The sequence below is a fragment of the Aspergillus stella-maris genome (assembly GCF_047715825.1).
Source record: "Aspergillus stella-maris strain CBS 113639 unplaced genomic scaffold BDV14scaffold_106, whole genome shotgun sequence".
Taxonomy (NCBI): domain Eukaryota; kingdom Fungi; phylum Ascomycota; class Eurotiomycetes; order Eurotiales; family Aspergillaceae; genus Aspergillus; species Aspergillus stella-maris.
The window spans coordinates 49,891-68,590 of NW_027396900.1; the positions used below are offsets into that span (position 1 = coordinate 49,891).

Genomic DNA, 18,700 nt, shown 5'->3' on the forward strand with positions numbered 1-18,700 from the left:
AACGGCAGAATTATCCAGACTGTCACGTGGGCGGTCATGCCTCGCTGTCACATGCGCGTGTATCATACAATACGTGACAGTACACGATCAGCTGTTATCGATAGCGAAAAGACCACTCAAGCAAACAACTTCCACCGTCAATCAACTTAACTAGCACCAACTTTCAGGAACTACAGCTTCGATCTCAGCTGGGATGCTTCGATCCGCTACTATACCATGATGCTGTTTTTATTCAAGCTTCTGATCTCTGTGATCGCCCTTCTTGCCGCCTGCGTTCTGCTCCCGCAGTTCTCTCTGGGCGTACTCCGCGTGGTACTCCGCAGCGTGGGTTGGGTGATTCGAAAGAGGTCTCGAGCTCGCAGGGAGGCCATTCTGGCTCGAGTTCGTGCTGATGAAGAAGATCTGCTTAAAAAGCAACCCAAAGTAGTCCCAGCCAGCGCGACGCCTGCAGATGATGAGGATTGGGAGAAGGTCGACACCTCCAGCTCGGGTGATAACTCCGGATCAGCCAGTCAGCAAGGAAGCGACGATTGGGCTGGAGTCATAGGTTTTTTCCATCCATTCTGGTATTCTCTCTGCTCTTGATCATATAAAGCACAATGCTGACATGTCTTTAGTAATGCCGGAGGGGGTGGAGAACGTGTCCTCTGGGAGGCTGTCAGAGCCACGCAGCGACGATGGCCCAAGGCCGTCTGTGCCATTTATACTGGCGACCTAGATGTTACTAAACAAGCTCTACTGGAGAGAGTCCAGGTTCGTATCTTTCTTGATATACAGTTCTATTTTCTAACATGCAACAGAACCGTTTCAACATCAATCTGCACGCCCCGACAGTTGAGCTGCTCTATCTGACAACTCGCAAATACGTCCAGAGCAGCATGTATCCCTACGTGACGCTTCTAGGCCAGTCTCTTGGCTCGCTGGTTGTAGGCTACGACGCCTTTAACCTTCTCGTGCCCGACATCTTCGTCGACACGATGGGCTACGCCTTCACGATTGCATTCTGCAAGCTGCTCTTCCCCTCAGTCCCGACAGGGGCCTACGTGCACTACCCCACCATTTCCACAGACATGCTCCAGTCCCTCGACGACACGACAGGTCTGAAGGGCGTCAATTCCGGCGCTGGAACGGGACTAAAGGGCTTTCTGAAGCGGAACTACTGGCTCGCCTTTGCTAAGCTCTACGGCTGGGTAGGCAGCCACGTCGACGTGGTCATGTGCAACTCATCCTGGACATCCGCACACATCCGCCACATCTGGGGACCGTCTCGACAAGGATCATTGCTCGCACCGCAATCACTCAAATACGAGGATCCCGTCGTCGTTTTCCCTCCTACAGCCGTAAAGGACATCCAATCCACAACCCCCATCACCCCCGAAACAGAAACCACCCGCACACCCACCCTCCTGTACATCGCTCAATTCCGTCCAGAGAAGAACCACCCACTTATCCTACGCTCCTTCTCGCGCTTTCTCGAACGCCGCAACTCCAGCGGCACTACCAAGAGCGCCGGGGAAAACCCCCAACTCGTCCTAATCGGCACCGTCCGCCCCTCCTCCCCAGACGAAACTCACATCTACAATCTCCGCCTCCTAGCCCACGAACTCCGCCTCCGCAACAACACCACTTTCCTCTGCGACGCCTCCTGGCCCACTATCCTCTCCCACCTAAAGACATCCTCCATCGGCGTAAACGCCATGTGGAACGAGCACTTCGGCATCTGCGTCGTCGAGTACCAAGCTGCCGGACTTATCGCCGTAACGCACGACTCGGGCGGTCCGCGCGAGGACATCGTCATTGACCTGCCGGCTGCGGAGTCGGAAGAGGGCGGTGGTGGTGGTGCGGGACCAACGGGGTTCCGCGCAACAACGGAGGACGAATTTGCGGATGCTTTCGAGAAGGCGCTTTCCTTGTCCCTTGAGGAACGGGTTTCTATGCGCAAGCGGGCGCAAAGGTCTTCGTTGAGGTTTACGGAGGAGGAATTCTCGCGGAAGTGGGTTGGTGAGATTGGGAAGTTGGTTGGGATGTGCGGTGGTGATGCTTAAGGGTTCTTTCTAGGTATTTTCCAGGTGTTGATTAGGGAATTTAAGGATTTGTTTAGTCTTTTTGAGTAGCTGTTTTCAATAAGGTACCGTGTAAGTACATTGGCACAGGAAAGGTGAGATGGAACAGAGAATGATACCAAGATGTGGAAAATATATCTTCTACCAAGTTGATATGTAAGGCAGTAAATCAACAACAGATTTCAAAACTGAACAACCGATAAGGGTATCTGTATATCCCTATAGCTATAACCAAACGAGAGATTTCCCAGGGGTATGAAATGAAGTGCAAATAAGTTCGTCGTGACGCATGATAAGACGGCCAGTCAATCTGACCGAGCCAGTCGGGCCAAGTAAACATGAAAAAAAGAAATCGGAAAAGAACTGAGAAATAAAGAAGGGCAAAGCGAGTGATGAGACGAGAGCACCGAGAACGAACAAGCCGAGTCGCAATCCTGTATCCCAACGCCGAACCACTCTATACACCACACCAAATTCCCGAGCTAGCCATAAAACATGCAAGAAGGAAAAACACCCTCTTTATTCAGAAGGTGAGTTCACGAGGTGTTATTTGGCCCAGTTGGCGTCAGGATAGCCGGCCATCTGCCCTTGATTGACACCGTACATGTTGCCCTGGTCACTAGCGTACCCGCTCATACCAGAGACACTAATACCGGACTCATCATCATCGCCGAATCCAAACTCGCCGCCAGAGCTAGCGTCGAAACTAGTCCGCCCGCCGATGTCGCTTGCGTCGTCGTTGCCTGCTATCTGGTCCCACTGGAGGGTTTGGAGAGCGGGGTATTGTGCTAGCAGGGCTGCGGGGAGCATGAAGTTGCCAGTTTGTTGGCCTTCGACTCCTTGGCCGGGGACCATGAAGGGCTGAGTGACGGGTTGCAGGTGCTGCTGTTGCTGGTTCATGAGCAGGCGCTCTTGCTCTTGTAGCTCCTCGTCTAGGAGCGGCTTGATGCAGTTCCGGCCGGCTTCTGATCTGAAGTGGCGCCCCAAGGCATCGGCACGAGCGAACCGGCGATCGCAACCCCACTGTCCACCGCGAGACAGATCGCCGCGACAAACAAACTTCTTCTCACCAGAGTGCAGGCCTTCGTGACGCTTGCGGTCATGCTGGCGTGCAAATGCCTTTCCACAGACGGTGCAAACAAACGGACGCTCGTCCGTATGTGTCCGTAGATGGGAACGCAAATTGTACGCCCGCGTGAAGCGCTTGGGGCAAAGGTGACATTGGAAAGTTGCAGGGTGCTTCTGGACTCGCTTTGAGTCGGTGACGCTCGTCCCAGGCCGCTGGGGGTCGGCCAGACCGAGAATATAATCTCGGTTATCGATAGATGACGTTGAAACACGGCGCGAGCGCGCAGGCGACGTATCCCTGGAGCTGGGATTGCTGTAGGGTTGACGGCCGGCACCGAATGGTGACAGTGATCGCGGTGACGTAGCAGCTAGCGGGTCCAGATTGACGGATGGTGAAGAAGGCGAGCGAGGACGGGATAGCGGAATAGTGTAAGGGTCAGACTTGCTACGCATGCGAGAGCCACCTAAACGAAATTAGCATGGATCCAAGGCAAAAGGTGTCTAGAGTCTTACGCAAAGACGGAGGTGGACTCAGTGAGTCCATATTAGCAGCGGCCGCCTTGTCACTTGGGAAGATCTGGGTCCTTGCAGGCGGCGCGAACTCAACATTGATCGTCGGGGCCGCCATTTGCGACGCCTGCCCAATATCACCGAATTGGTTCTGCTGCGACAGCGTATCATCCTGAATGTTCGGGAAGCCCTCTGTTGGAGGAGTTGGATAGGTAGCATTGGTTGTAGGGGGTGAGATGAACGGTCCGCTTGGGATCATGTCCGGTGGGTTTTGCGGCATCAACTGAGGAGAGATGTAAGGGCTGTGGTGAGGGCTGAATGCCTGTTGTGGGTGCTGCTGATGCTCGGACAGTGTGAAAGACTCGATTCCCAACGCGGCATTGTCATAGAGACTCGGATCGTTTTGGGCACCGAGCAGCGGGGACGGGTTGTTGTCCCCGACGTCGAAGGTATCATGCTGGGCAAGGAACGGCGAGTGCGCGGCAGACGACACTTCAGACACCTCCGACGGAGCACGTCGGTGACCATGGAAGGCGGAATTGTTCATAACAGCCTGCCATTCTGGGTGCGCAGCGTTTGTCATATACGCGGCGCTAGCGGGATCGAGGGATGTGTGACGCGAGTGTTGCGGGGTATAGTACGTCCCCGGGGACGAGGCAGGCGGTGACATGGCGCTCGGAGAAGATTGCGACGGTTGCTGGTCTAGAGGGGAGGTCTGCGACGAGGTTGAGGGGTGAGGAGACGGGATTTGGCTGACCAGGTCAACGGGGTTGACCGCTTGGTTGGTCGACTGCTGAGGATCGAGCAAGAGAGAGGAGGGGTAATCGGAGCCAGTAGCGTTCGGGCTCGTATTGGGATAGAGTGAGAAGTCAAAGTTTCCGGTGTTTGAATTCAATAGGTTTGAGAAGTTCTCCTCCGCGGGCTGCGGCGACAGCCCTTGGTCGAAGGTTTGTGGAATCTGTAGACTTGGGCGGTTGAAGTTGGGGTCGGTCGCAGTAGTGGGATCCAGATAGCCCGACGAGGAGAAGGCGTAGGCGTCGGAGCCAGGAGTGGTGTTGTTGGCAAAGGAAGGAGGATACGAAGGATTGGTGGTGATGGAGGGGTCAATCGTAAAGTCGTTATTGTTATTGTACTGTTGCTGGTGATGAGCGGAGGGGCTGGCGCTGCGTTTAAGAGCATCAGCTTGCCCCAGGTCCTGGAGCTGGTCCTGAGGATCCATGACGGCAGAGATGGTTTCAGGATCCCAGAATAGATACCACGCGAAGGGAGGCTGAGCGAGGAAGGAAGAATAAGAATGAAGGCAGGACGATCCAAGATGAAGAGAGACTCTCAGACGAGGGCACGACAGGTGGGGAGACTGAGGAGTGGGTTGCGGCTGGTTGGGCTGAGGCGCAGATAAAGCGATGCGGAATGGACGAAGAAATAGCAATCGGGACGCAGCGAGAATATTAACGAAAAGGGCGAAAAACACGAAAGGTCAATCTGGAGCTCTCATTCGCGGTGGAGATGAAATCAGGGACAGACGTGGTGCAGTGGTCGAAAGAGAGGGCAACTTGCGATTCAGCCTCGCGGCGCTACCACGGACTAGCGATGCTTCGAGGACGATGGACCATGAAGATCCCTGATGTTTGTTTGACGAAAGGTCCCAGAGACCAGACACACAGACGCTGTCGGACCCGATAAGCGAGACACGTGCGACAGTGCAAGTGGCAGTGAAGACGGGGAAGAAAGAAGAGTGTTGTCCAGAGGAAGAGGACGTGGTGGTGAGCCAAAGTCTGGAGATAGAGATTCCGCCCAATCAGGAAGGACTGGTGCCTTGCTGCCTGATGGGGGAATGGGATGAACAGAGTTGTATCCCACGTTGTTGCTTAAAATATACCCTATCCTACTCTACAAGTATCCAAAAATAACACAGACAACCATAATCTTCAGGAACGCAGGCAGAATCGGCTTATAAGGGCCTCTGTGTCCCTGGCCTACGACTGTCGCCTGTGACTGCACCGCAATCCCGCAAGGCAGATTCTCAGTGTCAGCGTTCCACTAAACCACTTCTGTACATCCAGTATCTTGGTTACTGGTCGACGACTGCTCTAATAATATCTTATGCAGGAGGATAAGATCGTTACACACTTTATGTCATTCTGTGATCTCGAGTCCGGAGTCTGTAGTCTACTTGTACTCTGTGTATACTGTCCAAGTCTATAGCATATTCCGCCCCCACATTGTGTCCAACTCAAACTTAGCCCAGTCTCTATACTAGGTCTGGTCTCTCTAGTCACACCACACCCCAAACATAATCAACAGTCGCATAATATCCGATCCGTTTCAAATTCCGGGACAGCCTTCATCTCCTACATTGACACCGGCACATAATATGCGGAATGTGGAATGTGGATAGACCCTGACTCCAGTCTAATCAGGCATTCACGGTAAACTCTGCACAGCCCCCCGGGCCCCGGGCTGAAACCAGCCTGCCTAACGGCCCGGACAAATCATGAAACTCTGCTTCGTTGGATTACTATGCGCTTGCTCGTTTCATCACACGAGACTGTGCGTCGGGAGCTTTGACTGGCTTGTTCGCTTATGTAGCCTTTTTTCTGCCCTGCTTTGCCCTACAAGGGTAACGTGCTTGCCAAGTCGTGACGAGTGAGAGTGACGATGCGGCAGATGCTCCTTAGGGCAAGTTGGCTGGATATATACACTGAGATTTGATGGACAAAAATAAAATATACTATGTACAACTTAACTCAACTCAACGACATATTCTGAACAGCGTAGACTAGCGATGCAAGATCAGATCTCGCTAAACACAGTAACACTCTCCCTAAAAGTCTGCGTGCTCCAATCCACCATCAGGTTGTCGTCGCAACTCGATCCCAACCCCGCATTGTCCACCCACGCCGGCTCCCAGTAGTAAAGTCCAACTCCACCGGCCTCACTCAGTGTGTTCGCAACATCTGTGATAAACGTTCTCTGCCCGTCCGCACTGAATGGGATATCGCTGATATCGCTGGGGAATGTATATTCCGGGTTCGGGCAGCTGAACGGCCAGTTCGTTTCAACAACAAGGACGTCCTTCCCGTAGTTCGACTTTAGGTTGCTCAAGCTAGCACTCAGCGACGAGAGCGTCGCTTCCTCATTATAGAAGGGATAATAAGACACCCCGATCATATCAAAGTCGCTGGACTCGAGCGATCCCGCAGCTAAAACAGTATCGTAGAAGTACTTTTGCGCGTCCCAGTCCCAGCCATTGTCGAGGTGGATCATTATCTTGGGCGTCGTGGCCAGATCAGAGTCCTTGACGCCCCAGGCGCCCGAGTGCAGGATGCTCGCGATGTTGCCGTAGTTGTCTGTCGTCCCGAGCGGCCAGAGCACTCCGTTGCGGATCTCGTTGCCAACCGAGACGATCTCGACGTCGATGTTTGCGGACGCGAAGGCGTTGCAGACTTCCATGGTATAGTTGTACACTTGCCAGGTCAGGGTTGAGATGTCGTCTGTTGACCAGCCGGAGGGGGTGGTCTACATATGACTTTGTTAGTCTCGTGCCAACTACACTATAATAGCGATGAACAGTGGAAGGGATACATACCTGATCACTCGGATCCGCCCAAGTATCACTCAGATGCAAATCGAGATAAATGCTCATCCCCGCATCCTGCACCCTTTGTGCAAGCTCAAGGTTATAGTTCAGATCGTAGGACCCATCGCTAGGGTTCACCCAGATGCGCTGGCGGATCGAGTTCACCCCATTGTCTGCGAGGATAGTCTCGAGGGTTTGTGTCTCGCCGTTCAGGTTCTTGTAGGCGACGCCGGAGTCTTCCTCAATTAAGAGGGAGGAGATGTCTGCGCCGACATAGGTGAGGGCTGCGCTGGTGAGAGTGAGGAGAGGGAAAAGGGGGTATAGATTAGAGAGAATCATGATGATTCAAGCTCTAGTGGTGTTATTGATGGATTGATTGACCGGCGACTGATTGACGTTCAATATCCAGGGGAATCCGCTGGATTTAAGCATATTCGAGACTTTGACATGATCGGCGGTTGCTTTGGCAGCTTTTTTCCGCGACGTCAATATCGCTGCGTTTCAGAAGGCCCGGTGGGATGGAGTAGTTCATATCGAGGTGCGAGAGCGATTGGTGGAGGCGAAGCTGAGACGCCGGAGAACAAAGTCACGGAGCGCACATCCCGCGAGTAGTTGGAGCACGTCGTGGGTCTGATGGACGCTATGTTTATGCTATATTGTCTTGGTGACATACGGGGCAAGGTTCTAATTCCGATGTTCCTGATATAGAACACTCTCTACTGTATTCACTGGAGAAGGAAGAGTTTCGTCTCGGTCATCATCATCCATTCAAGCCTCAGCCAAATGCACTATATCACAAACCTCCTCCCAGTGTCATTACATACAAGAACTGCACACATGTACCCCTAACCCTCATGCATCAAGACAACCCGATATATAGACCATAAGTAGATCAATGGAAGGAAACATAAAGCAAACGCCCGATCTTTTGAAGCCCATCCGGAGAATTCAGAATGACAAAGATAGCCTGCCACCAATGCAATTATATGTACAAGCAATGAAGTGCTCTGCAGGTTCTGGTATGCAGCGACGATAAAGATGCAAGTCAGAAAAAGTTCCCAATTAAATGATATACACAACATAAGTCTCGGAGCCTTGAAGAGCCCAAAAAAGGTTCCCTATGAGGCTGTCGGAAAGAGGTGGGTGAGCCATAGCGACACCACGTAAAAAGAAGGCCAACGCAGCCGTGAAGTGGAAAAAAATCTTGAAGACGGTGAAGATAAATTCCTGTCGAAGCTCGGCGAGCTTGCAAAAGTGGCGAGATGAGAATGCGCGTCAAACACGATAGCCTGCACCGTGCGTTTACTTTGACGCCTTGCCCATTCGGATGGCTGGCTTCTGCGAGCCAGGTTTCTGTTTGCCAAAAGTGAGGCCTTCATCCTCGGAGCTTCCGTCACTCTCTTCCTCGTCGTCACAATAATACCGGGATTCGTCTTCTTCCGCTGGTCGGGGCGTAGTGGGTCGACCTGCCTTGACTGTTTCACCGGTACGAAGAATCGAAGGAACTTGTGTCGCTGTATCACAATCGTTTTCATGGCCCATTCCATTCTCTGAAAGCGACGACGCTCCCGAGACAACAGACGGAATGCTGGGATGAGATGTGCTTTGCGACATGCCACTCGTATCTTCGTCTATCGATGATGACGACATGGTAGCTGCAGAGGCGGGCGACGCAGTAAGCCCGCTTTGAAGAACATCCGGAATATTATCCTCAGTGCCGCCCGAGCTCTTACGAGAATCTGCGTTCCTTTGAGCGGCTTCCTTGGATAGAGAAGACTCGCTTCCGGAGTACAGCCCAGCGATATAGACGGCCTCGCTGCTGTTGTGTGGCAAGTCTTCAAGGCTGAGGGGCTCAACAGAACGCTTTCCTAGGAGCGGATGAGAAAACTTGCGTCGATGCCCGGGTGTGGATGCTGGACTCTCATGTGGGTTTGCAGACTCTCCGTCCGCTTGCCAGTGGGATGACTGCATCTGCCCAACCGCAGGAGTGACGCTGAGGGCCAGACTTGGTTCCGAGTGGTAGTCTTCCTCCAGCGTTGCAAACTCACCAGAGAGTGTTTTCTCTGGACGCCGGTCCTCTGGATGGAGGCCCCTTGCTAACCGACGGCCTGCGCCGCCCAAAACGCCATTTACGTTTGTCGTCCCGGAGGTACCTTGATGTTCTGGCGTGGCAGGGCGATGAGGCACTTTACTGAAGTCAGACACTCTGACGGTCTTTGAAGACTCAGCGGTGGAGAGAGTCGATGATACGCGCTCTGGGGGATCGGGGCGAGGGGTTCGGTTGGAGGAGGAGAAATAGGAGGGAGCGTGATCCTGAGTGAGGTGTGGCAGAGATCGCTCTTCTGGGCTAGCAGTCGGGCTTACTGTCACGCTCTGAGATAGAGGGTGCTCGCCATCTCTGGTGCTGCGACCGGATCGCCCGAAAACATCTTCATCACCACGAAGACTGTGTCGGCGGCTTTGCCAGAGATGCTTTCCAAGCGAATTACTGCCAGAGCTCGAATTCGAGTCAACCGAAGGAGTGGAGCTGGATGTGCGTTTACGGCTGTCTCGATCTTTGGACCTTCCTGTCAGATAGTTTGACCACTTCGCCACATTGGACCGAACCCGCTGAATGAAGGGTACTTTGCTGACGGCTGTTGTCACTTCTTCGTTGGAGACTTCGATCTTTTTGCCCTTGGTCAAGTAGGCAGGATCGGTTTCCTCTATCCAGTCACGGGGGTTCGGGAGGCCGTACAACACCCATGGGTGGTGCTTGATCTCCTTCAACGTGATACGTTTCACGGGATCCTTTGTGAGTAAGCGCTTGAGCAGGTCCCACAGATCTTCGTCAACCTCTTCGTAGGCCAGCTCATCGTCTGCCCGCATGCTTTCGGGCGCTTGGTCAGGCCATTGTGAATCAGCATTCACTTGAATGGGTTTTAGGCGCTTGCGGGGGATGAAGACATCTTGCTTGACAATAGTCTGGAACATGCTGTACTCATCATCAGAGACAAACGGCAGTCGCCCGAAGATCATCCCGTAGAGAGTCACCCCCAGAGACCAAACATCGATGGCGCCAGTGATGCGTGGTACACCCCCAAGGCTGTCAATAAAGTCTTCGCCGGTATAGCAAAGTTCAGGGGCGTAAAAAGCCGGAGTGCCGACCGTCTTAGATAATTCTCGCGCATCATCTAGTTCTGTTGAAACTTCTGTTTCATCCAGCTGCTCTTCATCTTCATCTCTGATAGGTCGTCCCAGATAGGAAACGCCGAAATCAGATATCTTCACGCGGCCATCACGGGTGACCAGAAGATTGGCCGGCTTGATGTCACGATGTATGATCCCTTGAAAATGGAGGTATTCAAGACCAAGGAGCGAATCTCGAAAAGCATTGCGAGCTTCAGTGATAGTCAAACATGGAACGTAGGACATGTCATCATCTTCAGGAGACCAGTCTGTCTCGGATGGCGCATATCCAAAGCTGCTTGATGCAGAGCTGAACCGGCGCCTCTCGTAGGGATAATCACTGTAGGCTCCGAACATTGTACCCTCCACTGCAGCCAACGCAGTTTCTTGAGACGAGGGGAACGAATGGCTTGGGGAGGAATTTGCGCAATCGTTATTCGAGATGCAGCGACTGGCCGTACGAGCCATCGACAGCTCGGAACCCAATTCCTCGTCATCGGATTCTGCTCCGTGCTCCAAACTCCAAGCAGGAATGGGGCCTTGTTGTATGTGTTCCGCTTGCAGTTGGCGTCGCTCTACTGCTCTCTCTCGCTGATGGCGATAACGTTGCGCAGTTTCAATGTACTGCTTGCTCTCTTCCAGAAAGGCCGGCGTCTCAGGTAGGCCGGCCTTCTCACGCTCAAGCCGGAGCTTGTCCACGTACACGACTTCTCTGAGACCTCTTTGTCGCCAGATGATTTCGCCGTTCTCGACAAACTCGAGCACAATATAAACTTTTTGGCGGTTTGGGTCGTCAATCACTTCCAGCAGACTGACCACGTGCGGATGACGAGCTTTTTTCAGAATAGCGACCTCTTTTTTGACTTTGTCTTCGGCATTTCCTAGCCTACCCAATCGACGCCGTTTTGAATACCGTTGGACAATCTTGATCGCGACTTTTTGGCCGGCGGGGAGATGGCGGCCTAGTTTGACTTTGCCATGCTCGCCGCGACCGAGCTCCTCAAGGATTTCGTACTGATTGATGACTTTATTTCCAGTAATTTCGTCTCGATCTACTGCGGCTGTGTGTGTCCTGTAAAAATAGTTAGAATCATATGAAATAGAAACTGCGAAAGCAGAAAATACTTACTCCTTTGGGGGCTGAAGATGCGTAGGATGAAGAAAAGTAGTGCCGGTATGCTCATCACCATCTGACGCCAGTGACGGTGTCAGACTAGGCCTTGGCTTCTGGAAAGAGAACAAGCCGGGGCTAGAGACTGGTGTATTTCCCGCAGTGCGAACGCCACGAGACTGGCCGGGTTTGACGACGGCATCGGTCGGAACAGAGCTGTGCGTGCGTAGAAAAGGGGGTTGATAGGTCGGGTGAACTTGCGACTGCAGGACAGCATAAGACTGATCGGGATAGACAGGGTACTCGGGTACTTGAGCGTCGCGATTATAAGACGTTCTCCGCGACAACGAGATTCGCGAAAAGACAGACACGGCATCCTCGTTCAGAGCCTGGAGTGAGCTGCTTGAGCTTCGTATCGACGGGGCGCGAGAAGTCCCAGAGGAGTGATATAGGTGTGGGAATGTCTGTCGAAGAGATGGCTGGCCATCCGGTACATCATTCGAGTGCGGGAGCTTTGCGCTCGAAGGTTTGGTGATAGTATTGCTAGCATCTATATCAATCAACGAGGTTTGAGAGCCACCGGCTGCGTCTTTCATCTTGTTCATGCCCCGCCTGTGGGCGGTTTCCAATGTCTGTCCATACTGGGGTGCCGCCACGGTTGTGGAATCCTCGAGGCTGAACTCTGAAAGGGGCCGATCGGCCATCTTCATATTCGTTTTATACTGCTGAATCACTGCCCTGTCGGAACATGCGCATCCTCTTCTTTCAATTCAACCCGTTCCTGCGTTGCCCGTAATTCGATCCGTGGGATTGGCGTATCCTTCGAAAGAAAAAAATATATGCTTTTTTATTTGCTTCGTCTGGCCTATTTCGAACTCGGCGATGCGTCGGGTGCTCAAGCTGAACCGATACGTAGCTCTGATCGAGTGGTTGAATAGGTCGGCATTACTTTCGTTCGAGTCGAGAGAAAGTGGCAGGAGGCATGGGCCTGGCCTGGTAAAGGAACCGTGTACCGGACAACGGAGATATTAATAAATTCGACAAGTTCACCGACTACAGCGCCAGGATGCAGTTGGTTGCGGTTGCGCTCGAAGGCAAGGATTGAAGGGGGACCGTGGGAAGGATATGGTCGGCGAAGTCGGAGCGAGGCCGGAGGAAACGGTCAAATAAGTATACGGGCGGAGAAAAGTCGAGAGAGCGTCTTGGAACAGAGGCAGGGATGCAGTGAAAAGTGGCACCTAAGTATATAATAAAATATAAGAGAAGGCAGCGACAGAGGGATAGTCGCAGAGATTATTAAATAGACAAAGGTGGAAAAGATGGGAGACGGCCAAGGAGGGGTAAACGGAGGTTAGAAGGAAGAAACGAAGAAAGGTCGTGAAGGTAAAGGGAGAACGGGTCGCGGGAGAGAAGACGATGAGAAGGAGGTGGAGGAGGACGAGAGAAAAGGGAGAGGGGGGAGAAGTAGAGAAGAGGTGGAAGCGAAAGTCATAGAGAAAGAGGGAGGAGAGAGAGGCACTGACGAAGGTGCAGTCCAGTCGTCGGTCCCAGGGTGCCCAGGTCCAGTTCTTGTCAGTCAGGCGGAAGATGGATGAGTGCAAGCGACGGGCGATGGGGAACCAAGAGGCGACGAAACAGATTCCACCGTCAGGCCCAGGTGCGCGGTGCTTCTTTTATCCAGGTTGTGTCTAGTACCATCTTTCCCCAACGTTTTGATCTAATCTTTCGAAAAAAAAGTTTTACTGATAATCGAATTGTCTGCCTTGATCCTCGTCTCTTCCAGTGGCTTCTTTGTTGTCTTGCTTGGGGATCGACTTGATACTATTATTATTATCTCGCTGTGATATTATTACGGCAGTATCCATCATGACGCAGCGGTTACTGGTACGGGACTGATATATTACCGCTAACAAGGTTAGGCTTCGGCCGACTGGGTCCATCCCCCAAGAAGTCGTGAACCCTCCACCACCTCACCATCAACACGATATGATAGGTAATGAGGTATAGTTGGTCGTCTTAAGATCCTCCTGCATCATTGACAGTGTCGTGTCTTGGCCAGAGTCCCTTGTTTCACAAGCGGCCTTCAGTTCAACCGATCTTCAACAGTCGGCAGCCAAATCCAACGCCTCTCCTGTTGAGGTCTCGCCATGGCTGTTTCTATGGAGAAAAAAGTCTATGCAACAGGGGGGAAACACCCCAGTCTGTTCTTTTATCCGAGGGAAATTGACAGGCTGTTTTTGCCGTCATCGTCGTTCACCAAGGACAAGGCTTACCTCATAGGGGGGGCCTGCTAAGAAAGCTGCAGCCGAATCCTTGACCGATATTACAACGCGCATTCTTAATGCAGCCCCTAGCAGATTATTTTCCTTCGTCCCATTTATCCGTCGATCAGACATTTGTTGACAAGCAACTGTTCGCTGCAGTATCGTATCTATTCCGGGAAGATTATTCTGCCACCGTCACTCTGACCGAGATCTGGCTCGCTGTCGAAGAAAGGGAGGCGTTCTGCGGATCCAGAACCAGCATTCTGGACTCTGGAGTCTCGACCCTCCGGTGGATACTCGACTCAGACGGCCTCACTTCGTCATTACTCCTATGACCTTCTGGGCCGATCATCGTGGTAATTTTTACAACAAGGACAAACAGCCAATGGCCAATGGCCTACAGTAGTCTTGCCTGCAACGCCCAATAGAATCCACTCTTGGCCTAGTTCGAGCTTCTCCGGAAGACCAACTTCTCCAATTTCTCACACAGAGGCTAGCGCCCACACAAGCAACCAAAGCTGGAGAGACAACCAGAGCAGCATCGTGTGGCAAAACACAGATGAAAGCAGAATCCAGACATCACTTTTTGAATGCCCAAGTCCGAGGACTCCAGACTTCGCTTGTTGATCCTTGGTTCTCCGCCTCATCTAAACTTTGTCTGGCCATGCTTCGACATCTACTCTGTACTCATCTACTCCGCATTATTAGAGGCCGGTATCGATTTCACCGAGGCTACAAATGGGCCGTTGATCTTAGCTCCTGCAGCCAGGCAACTGCTCTGGCCGGCTCACCCAGGCCCAGTTGGTCATCCTGGACACCACATCTATCTTACCTGGACCTGCTTATGCAAAGCAGCCTGATCATTTCACGAGTCAAGAGAAGTGGCTGGATTAAACGCAATTGGACTAACTCCACCTCTCCTCCCTCGGTCTGTTTCCCGTTGATTCTATGGTACGACAGCATACTCCAAGTAAACCTGGTTGGAAGAGTCTAGAGTACTCTATCCGATCGTCATTGGCTCTCCCACCAAATGCAAGCCATCCGATCTCAACCCAGCACACACGGACCAAGAGCGAAAGTGAAACTTGACAGTTGACACACGGAAAGCGCCTTTTCCTCTTCTTATCTAACCCAAATCCTCGAATCCAATCGTCGTTGAGAACGCGCTCTCGAAGCCCACTATCTTGACGTCATTGAAGTCCAACTAGTCCCCGATCCGGATAGCCATGACGACCATCCCAAGGACTGGTCTAACTGGAAGAATAACGGCCTCACATGTTTCGACTTTCAAGCGCGGCATATTGTCGCTGACAATCTTTACTAGCGCGTCTGTTTTCTTGCTGCATTACTACTGTGAGTGAGCCTCGCGACTCGCGCCGCCTAATTTTCCCCAGCAAGCTAGTCTACCTACCTGTATTTCGGGAACGACGTCCAATGATCATGGAATTACGTCTCCCTAGCAGGCTAGTTATCTAGATCCCGTCATGCAGATTACCATCCACCATATACCCCGGAGCTGCCCACTGCTTGCTATCTTGATTTGTTCGGGCCTTTAACAAGCGCAATTCCCAGGTTACGGTATATGCCAACGGCCCGAATACCCCGGCGTAAACGTATAGATGTCTATCTCTAAAAAAGAGAGAATTCATGGTTGTGATCCTATGATCTACGCTCGCTTACGAACCTCAGTCAACCACGCCACCCAGCGTTATCAATCTCATCTCGACGGATCAGAACGCCAACCATCTATCTACTCTGTATACTGACTTTCTAATCTTCTCCCTACAATCATCTATTATTCTACCGGCAAGGAACTAATCGCCAACTCTTTAGCTTCATGTCGTCCATTCTAGATTCCAGAGTGGGTTCCGTAGAAATGTATAGAACCCTCGCTCCACCTCCACTCAACTGTATAGAAAGACCCACAATAAACAAAGACATGCTTTAGCTCGTCCTAGGTCGTGCTTGCGACCATGTATATGATATCCACGTATATCATGGTCTTCTATAATTAATCTAGTTTACTCGTTTGATTGAGTTTATAGATATATTGTCGGGTACGAAGTAGTATATCGATGGATTGTATGGACCACTGGTTGTCCAAGAAGCTGCATCCTTTCGCTTTGGGAGTCATCGCGAATTTCACGTGCGTATACCATTTGTGCTTCTTTACTGCCGACCCTGAAGATCGATAATCAAAGAATATTACTGTTTGCTCTCGATATCAATGTGAAACCGGGTTACTCCTGTCCGGAGCTGAGCTGAGGTAGCTGCGGCACGGGTAGGGCTGCCACTGATAAGAATCTGCAGATGCGGCTGTCTGTTCTTGTCGATAATATACCGCATATAAGTAGTTGTTAACTTACTACCCTGTGATTGACACGTCCAGCTGGTATGAAGGCTGCGCTGTGAGGTTGATAATGAGGTCGCTGGCACCTATACCTAACCGTAGTAGCTCAGGGTAACTTAGTTTGAATCCTTCACTGACCAAAAACAAAGTAAGTAGTACAGTACTGTAAGCTAAGCGCGGGACAATCGCTCGGTTTCACATTCACCTCAGGTTGATGCGTAGCGATGCTAACCTACGTAGGAATCTGATACTAGCGAGACCATTCCCGCTAATATTCCGTGCTGCCATGCCTAATCTAGCGTCCTGCATGTCGTCTAACTCGATGTAGGCATAGACGGGCAAATGACGTGGTGGTTGATTGGTGCTATATATCGCAACCAAGCTTTTTAGTGCGTCCTGTGCCTTCCATCGTCCAATGCAATTACCCGAGGATGAGAGATGAGGGATTAGGATTGATTACCTAGGATAGGGGGCTGTCAGATTCAGGCTCGGACTGAAGTTCAGGTTTGGAGGCTGTACTGCACGGCCTGGTTGGGTCGGGGTAATCTAAATACGAGAAGCGGTTTCTCCTGATCGCGGGACGCTGCTGTTGCTTTACCGGGATGCGATGTTATACCGCTAGGTTCAACCAGGAATTGCTTGCAGATGCCAATCCTGAGAGTGGTAGAGCCCGAGAGACTGGTTATCACGATCAGTAGGCTTCAGCGATATGGCGGCCCAGGATCGAAGAGGCCGAGCTACGCAGTGACCACTGACAGATGGACAATGGACATGATTTCTGCAGCCTGCGCCTGTTGCAGGCTTGCAGCCCTCGATCTTTCATGGCACCTCACACTCCCTGCGTCAAAGAATTGTCCAAGCCCTGAGCATACGTATTGGGGATATGTCCAATAGCATCAGTATGGACGCAGGCTCCCTCCAGATGCACTGCAGGTTGCATTCGAGGTCGCGCTTATGCCCCCCAATATCTGCAACAACTGCTACTGATTGGATACTTTCCATGCTCTCCATATTTTTCCCTTTGCAACCATAACCCTGTAAGCGCTTGGGGAGAGCTTGGAAGCAATCTGAAAGTGGGCTGTAAAAGTGAGACCTGCCCGCCAGCTCCGCCTCTGGTCTACCAAATTAGTGCTAGTACGGAGGTGAATTCTCGATGCGCATTCGGTATTCGCGAAGCGAAGAAAGATGACTGGCCTTGGCGGGTAACCGGGTCTTCCCGAGCGCGCTTTGACCCTCTAAACTTCGTATTGTTATTGGACTTGGCCAGAGAACTCCCTGCTCCTATGCTGCGAACGAAGTGGGTATGTGAGCACTGACGGTGGCGTTGGTTTTTGCTTTTTCTTTCCTTTTGTTTCCCCAGATCGAGAGATCCTTTGTTATTGTTTGGTACAGCCGCCGTCTAAGGTCAATATCATACCGGATTAAAGCCAGCCAGTGTGTGAAAGTCCTCTGTACCCAACGCGTTGGGCAGGCTGATGGGTCAATGCAGCAGCCAGGGACGTAGTGCCGGCCGAGTCCTTGACTGAAACGAGGAGCTGAGGGCACCTCGTCGGGTTTCGAGCCACGAGTTGTATAGCATCCTCTAGTATAGTATGTTCACAACACCCCAATACCGTGATTGGAGCTCTCCAATCCGGACAGGTAGGGACCGTATGCACGACCTGCTGCTTACTTAGCACTAGTTCCCGAGAAGCTGCATAAACCAACCACTGCTGGCCAAGATAGCTTTGCTGTGTTGACATCGGGTTTGCGGTTGGAACGCTGTTCTGAGGAAAACGCTTCGTAGCGAGTTGATAGGTCGTTTAGTCTTTCACTGCCGCACCATCCTGGGCTTCGTACGCTGCCACCTTGAGATATCAAGGGTCCGTGAACAGAGACTCACCAACCAAACCTAGCGGAGGAGCGACGGTGTTTGAGCGCTTCGGGGTGTGCTTCGGGAATCGGAGACAGGCGCGACCAATGAGGTTGACTTGCTCAGCTCATGCTTTTCGATACGAGATACAAGGTGACTCGCGCAGTCCATTCTTGTTCGCCGGTTTGGGTCGTTATTATGAGCTGTGTTCTGCCAAAGCAGACAGGCAAAACAACTGCAGGCGAGAAAATGCGACTATAGCATTAGGCACTAAGATTGTGCGATCAGAAGCCAATCGATGAGGGTAGACGGATTACCGAGCGGCAAGCTGCATGTCTCATCGAGTCTTTGTAGAGGCTTCCACGAGCATCAGCGTCTGCTCTTGGGTGAATAGGTGGTGTCACCAGGATTGTCCAGGAACGGCCGCATGAAGATTGTGAAGCCAAGACCTTGTTAAAGTAGCGAAATCGGCAGTAGAGAGAGACGGCATTTCGTGCAGCTGTCAGTCACTGAACTAACAGTCAAGTCAGGATAGCAAACGTAGGTAGTCTATACAGAGTAGTCAAGGTTGACATGGAGAAGAAGCACGGGACTGTCACTGTTTCACTTGAGCTCCACTTTGTCTGTCGCTGGAATGCACCGTCTCTATTCTGCCCCTCCATCTTATCACTGATTTCTGACACTACAGAATACCTGCTTACAGACAATCAGCTGCTCAGATCTACTTCCAAGAG

The 18,700-nt window shown here is 51.9% G+C and overlaps 5 protein-coding genes across 5 annotated transcripts; 1 reads left to right on the top strand and 4 right to left on the bottom strand.

Moving 5' to 3' along the window:
• Positions 1–142: 142 nt before the first annotated feature.
• Positions 143–2,356, top strand: BDV14DRAFT_12863 (alpha-1,2-mannosyltransferase ALG11). Its single transcript, XM_073766046.1, has 3 exons — positions 143–566; positions 618–753; positions 801–2,356. The coding sequence occupies exons 1-3, from the start codon at positions 217–219 to the stop codon at positions 2,043–2,045; spliced, it is 1,731 nt and encodes a 576-aa protein (XP_073622287.1). The 5' UTR covers positions 143–216; the 3' UTR covers positions 2,046–2,356.
• On the bottom strand, positions 2,328–5,042 carry crzA (putative C2H2 transcription factor Crz1). Its single transcript, XM_073766049.1, has 2 exons — positions 3,645–5,042; positions 2,328–3,595 (listed from the first exon to the last, which is right to left on the bottom strand). Exons 1-2 carry the CDS (start codon positions 4,858–4,860, stop codon positions 2,610–2,612), a joined length of 2,202 nt encoding a protein of 733 aa, XP_073622288.1. The 5' UTR covers positions 4,861–5,042; the 3' UTR covers positions 2,328–2,609.
• A 1,276-nt stretch (positions 5,043–6,318) lies between these two features.
• BDV14DRAFT_206939 (family 53 glycosyl hydrolase) lies at positions 6,319–7,979 on the bottom strand. The gene is made up of 2 exons (XM_073775034.1): positions 7,231–7,979; positions 6,319–7,160 (listed from the first exon to the last, which is right to left on the bottom strand). The coding sequence occupies exons 1-2, from the start codon at positions 7,558–7,560 to the stop codon at positions 6,435–6,437; spliced, it is 1,056 nt and encodes a 351-aa protein (XP_073622289.1). The 5' UTR covers positions 7,561–7,979; the 3' UTR covers positions 6,319–6,434.
• BDV14DRAFT_12880 (uncharacterized protein) lies at positions 7,980–8,413 on the bottom strand. Its single transcript, XM_073766055.1, has one exon. It carries the CDS (start codon positions 8,301–8,303, stop codon positions 8,067–8,069), a length of 237 nt encoding a protein of 78 aa, XP_073622290.1. The 5' UTR covers positions 8,304–8,413; the 3' UTR covers positions 7,980–8,066.
• On the bottom strand, positions 8,414–12,650 carry BDV14DRAFT_12879 (putative serine/threonine protein kinase). The gene is made up of 2 exons (XM_073766052.1): positions 11,519–12,650; positions 8,414–11,461 (listed from the first exon to the last, which is right to left on the bottom strand). The coding sequence occupies exons 1-2, from the start codon at positions 12,208–12,210 to the stop codon at positions 8,524–8,526; spliced, it is 3,630 nt and encodes a 1,209-aa protein (XP_073622291.1). The 5' UTR covers positions 12,211–12,650; the 3' UTR covers positions 8,414–8,523.
• Between the last annotated feature and the right edge of the window lie 6,050 nt (positions 12,651–18,700).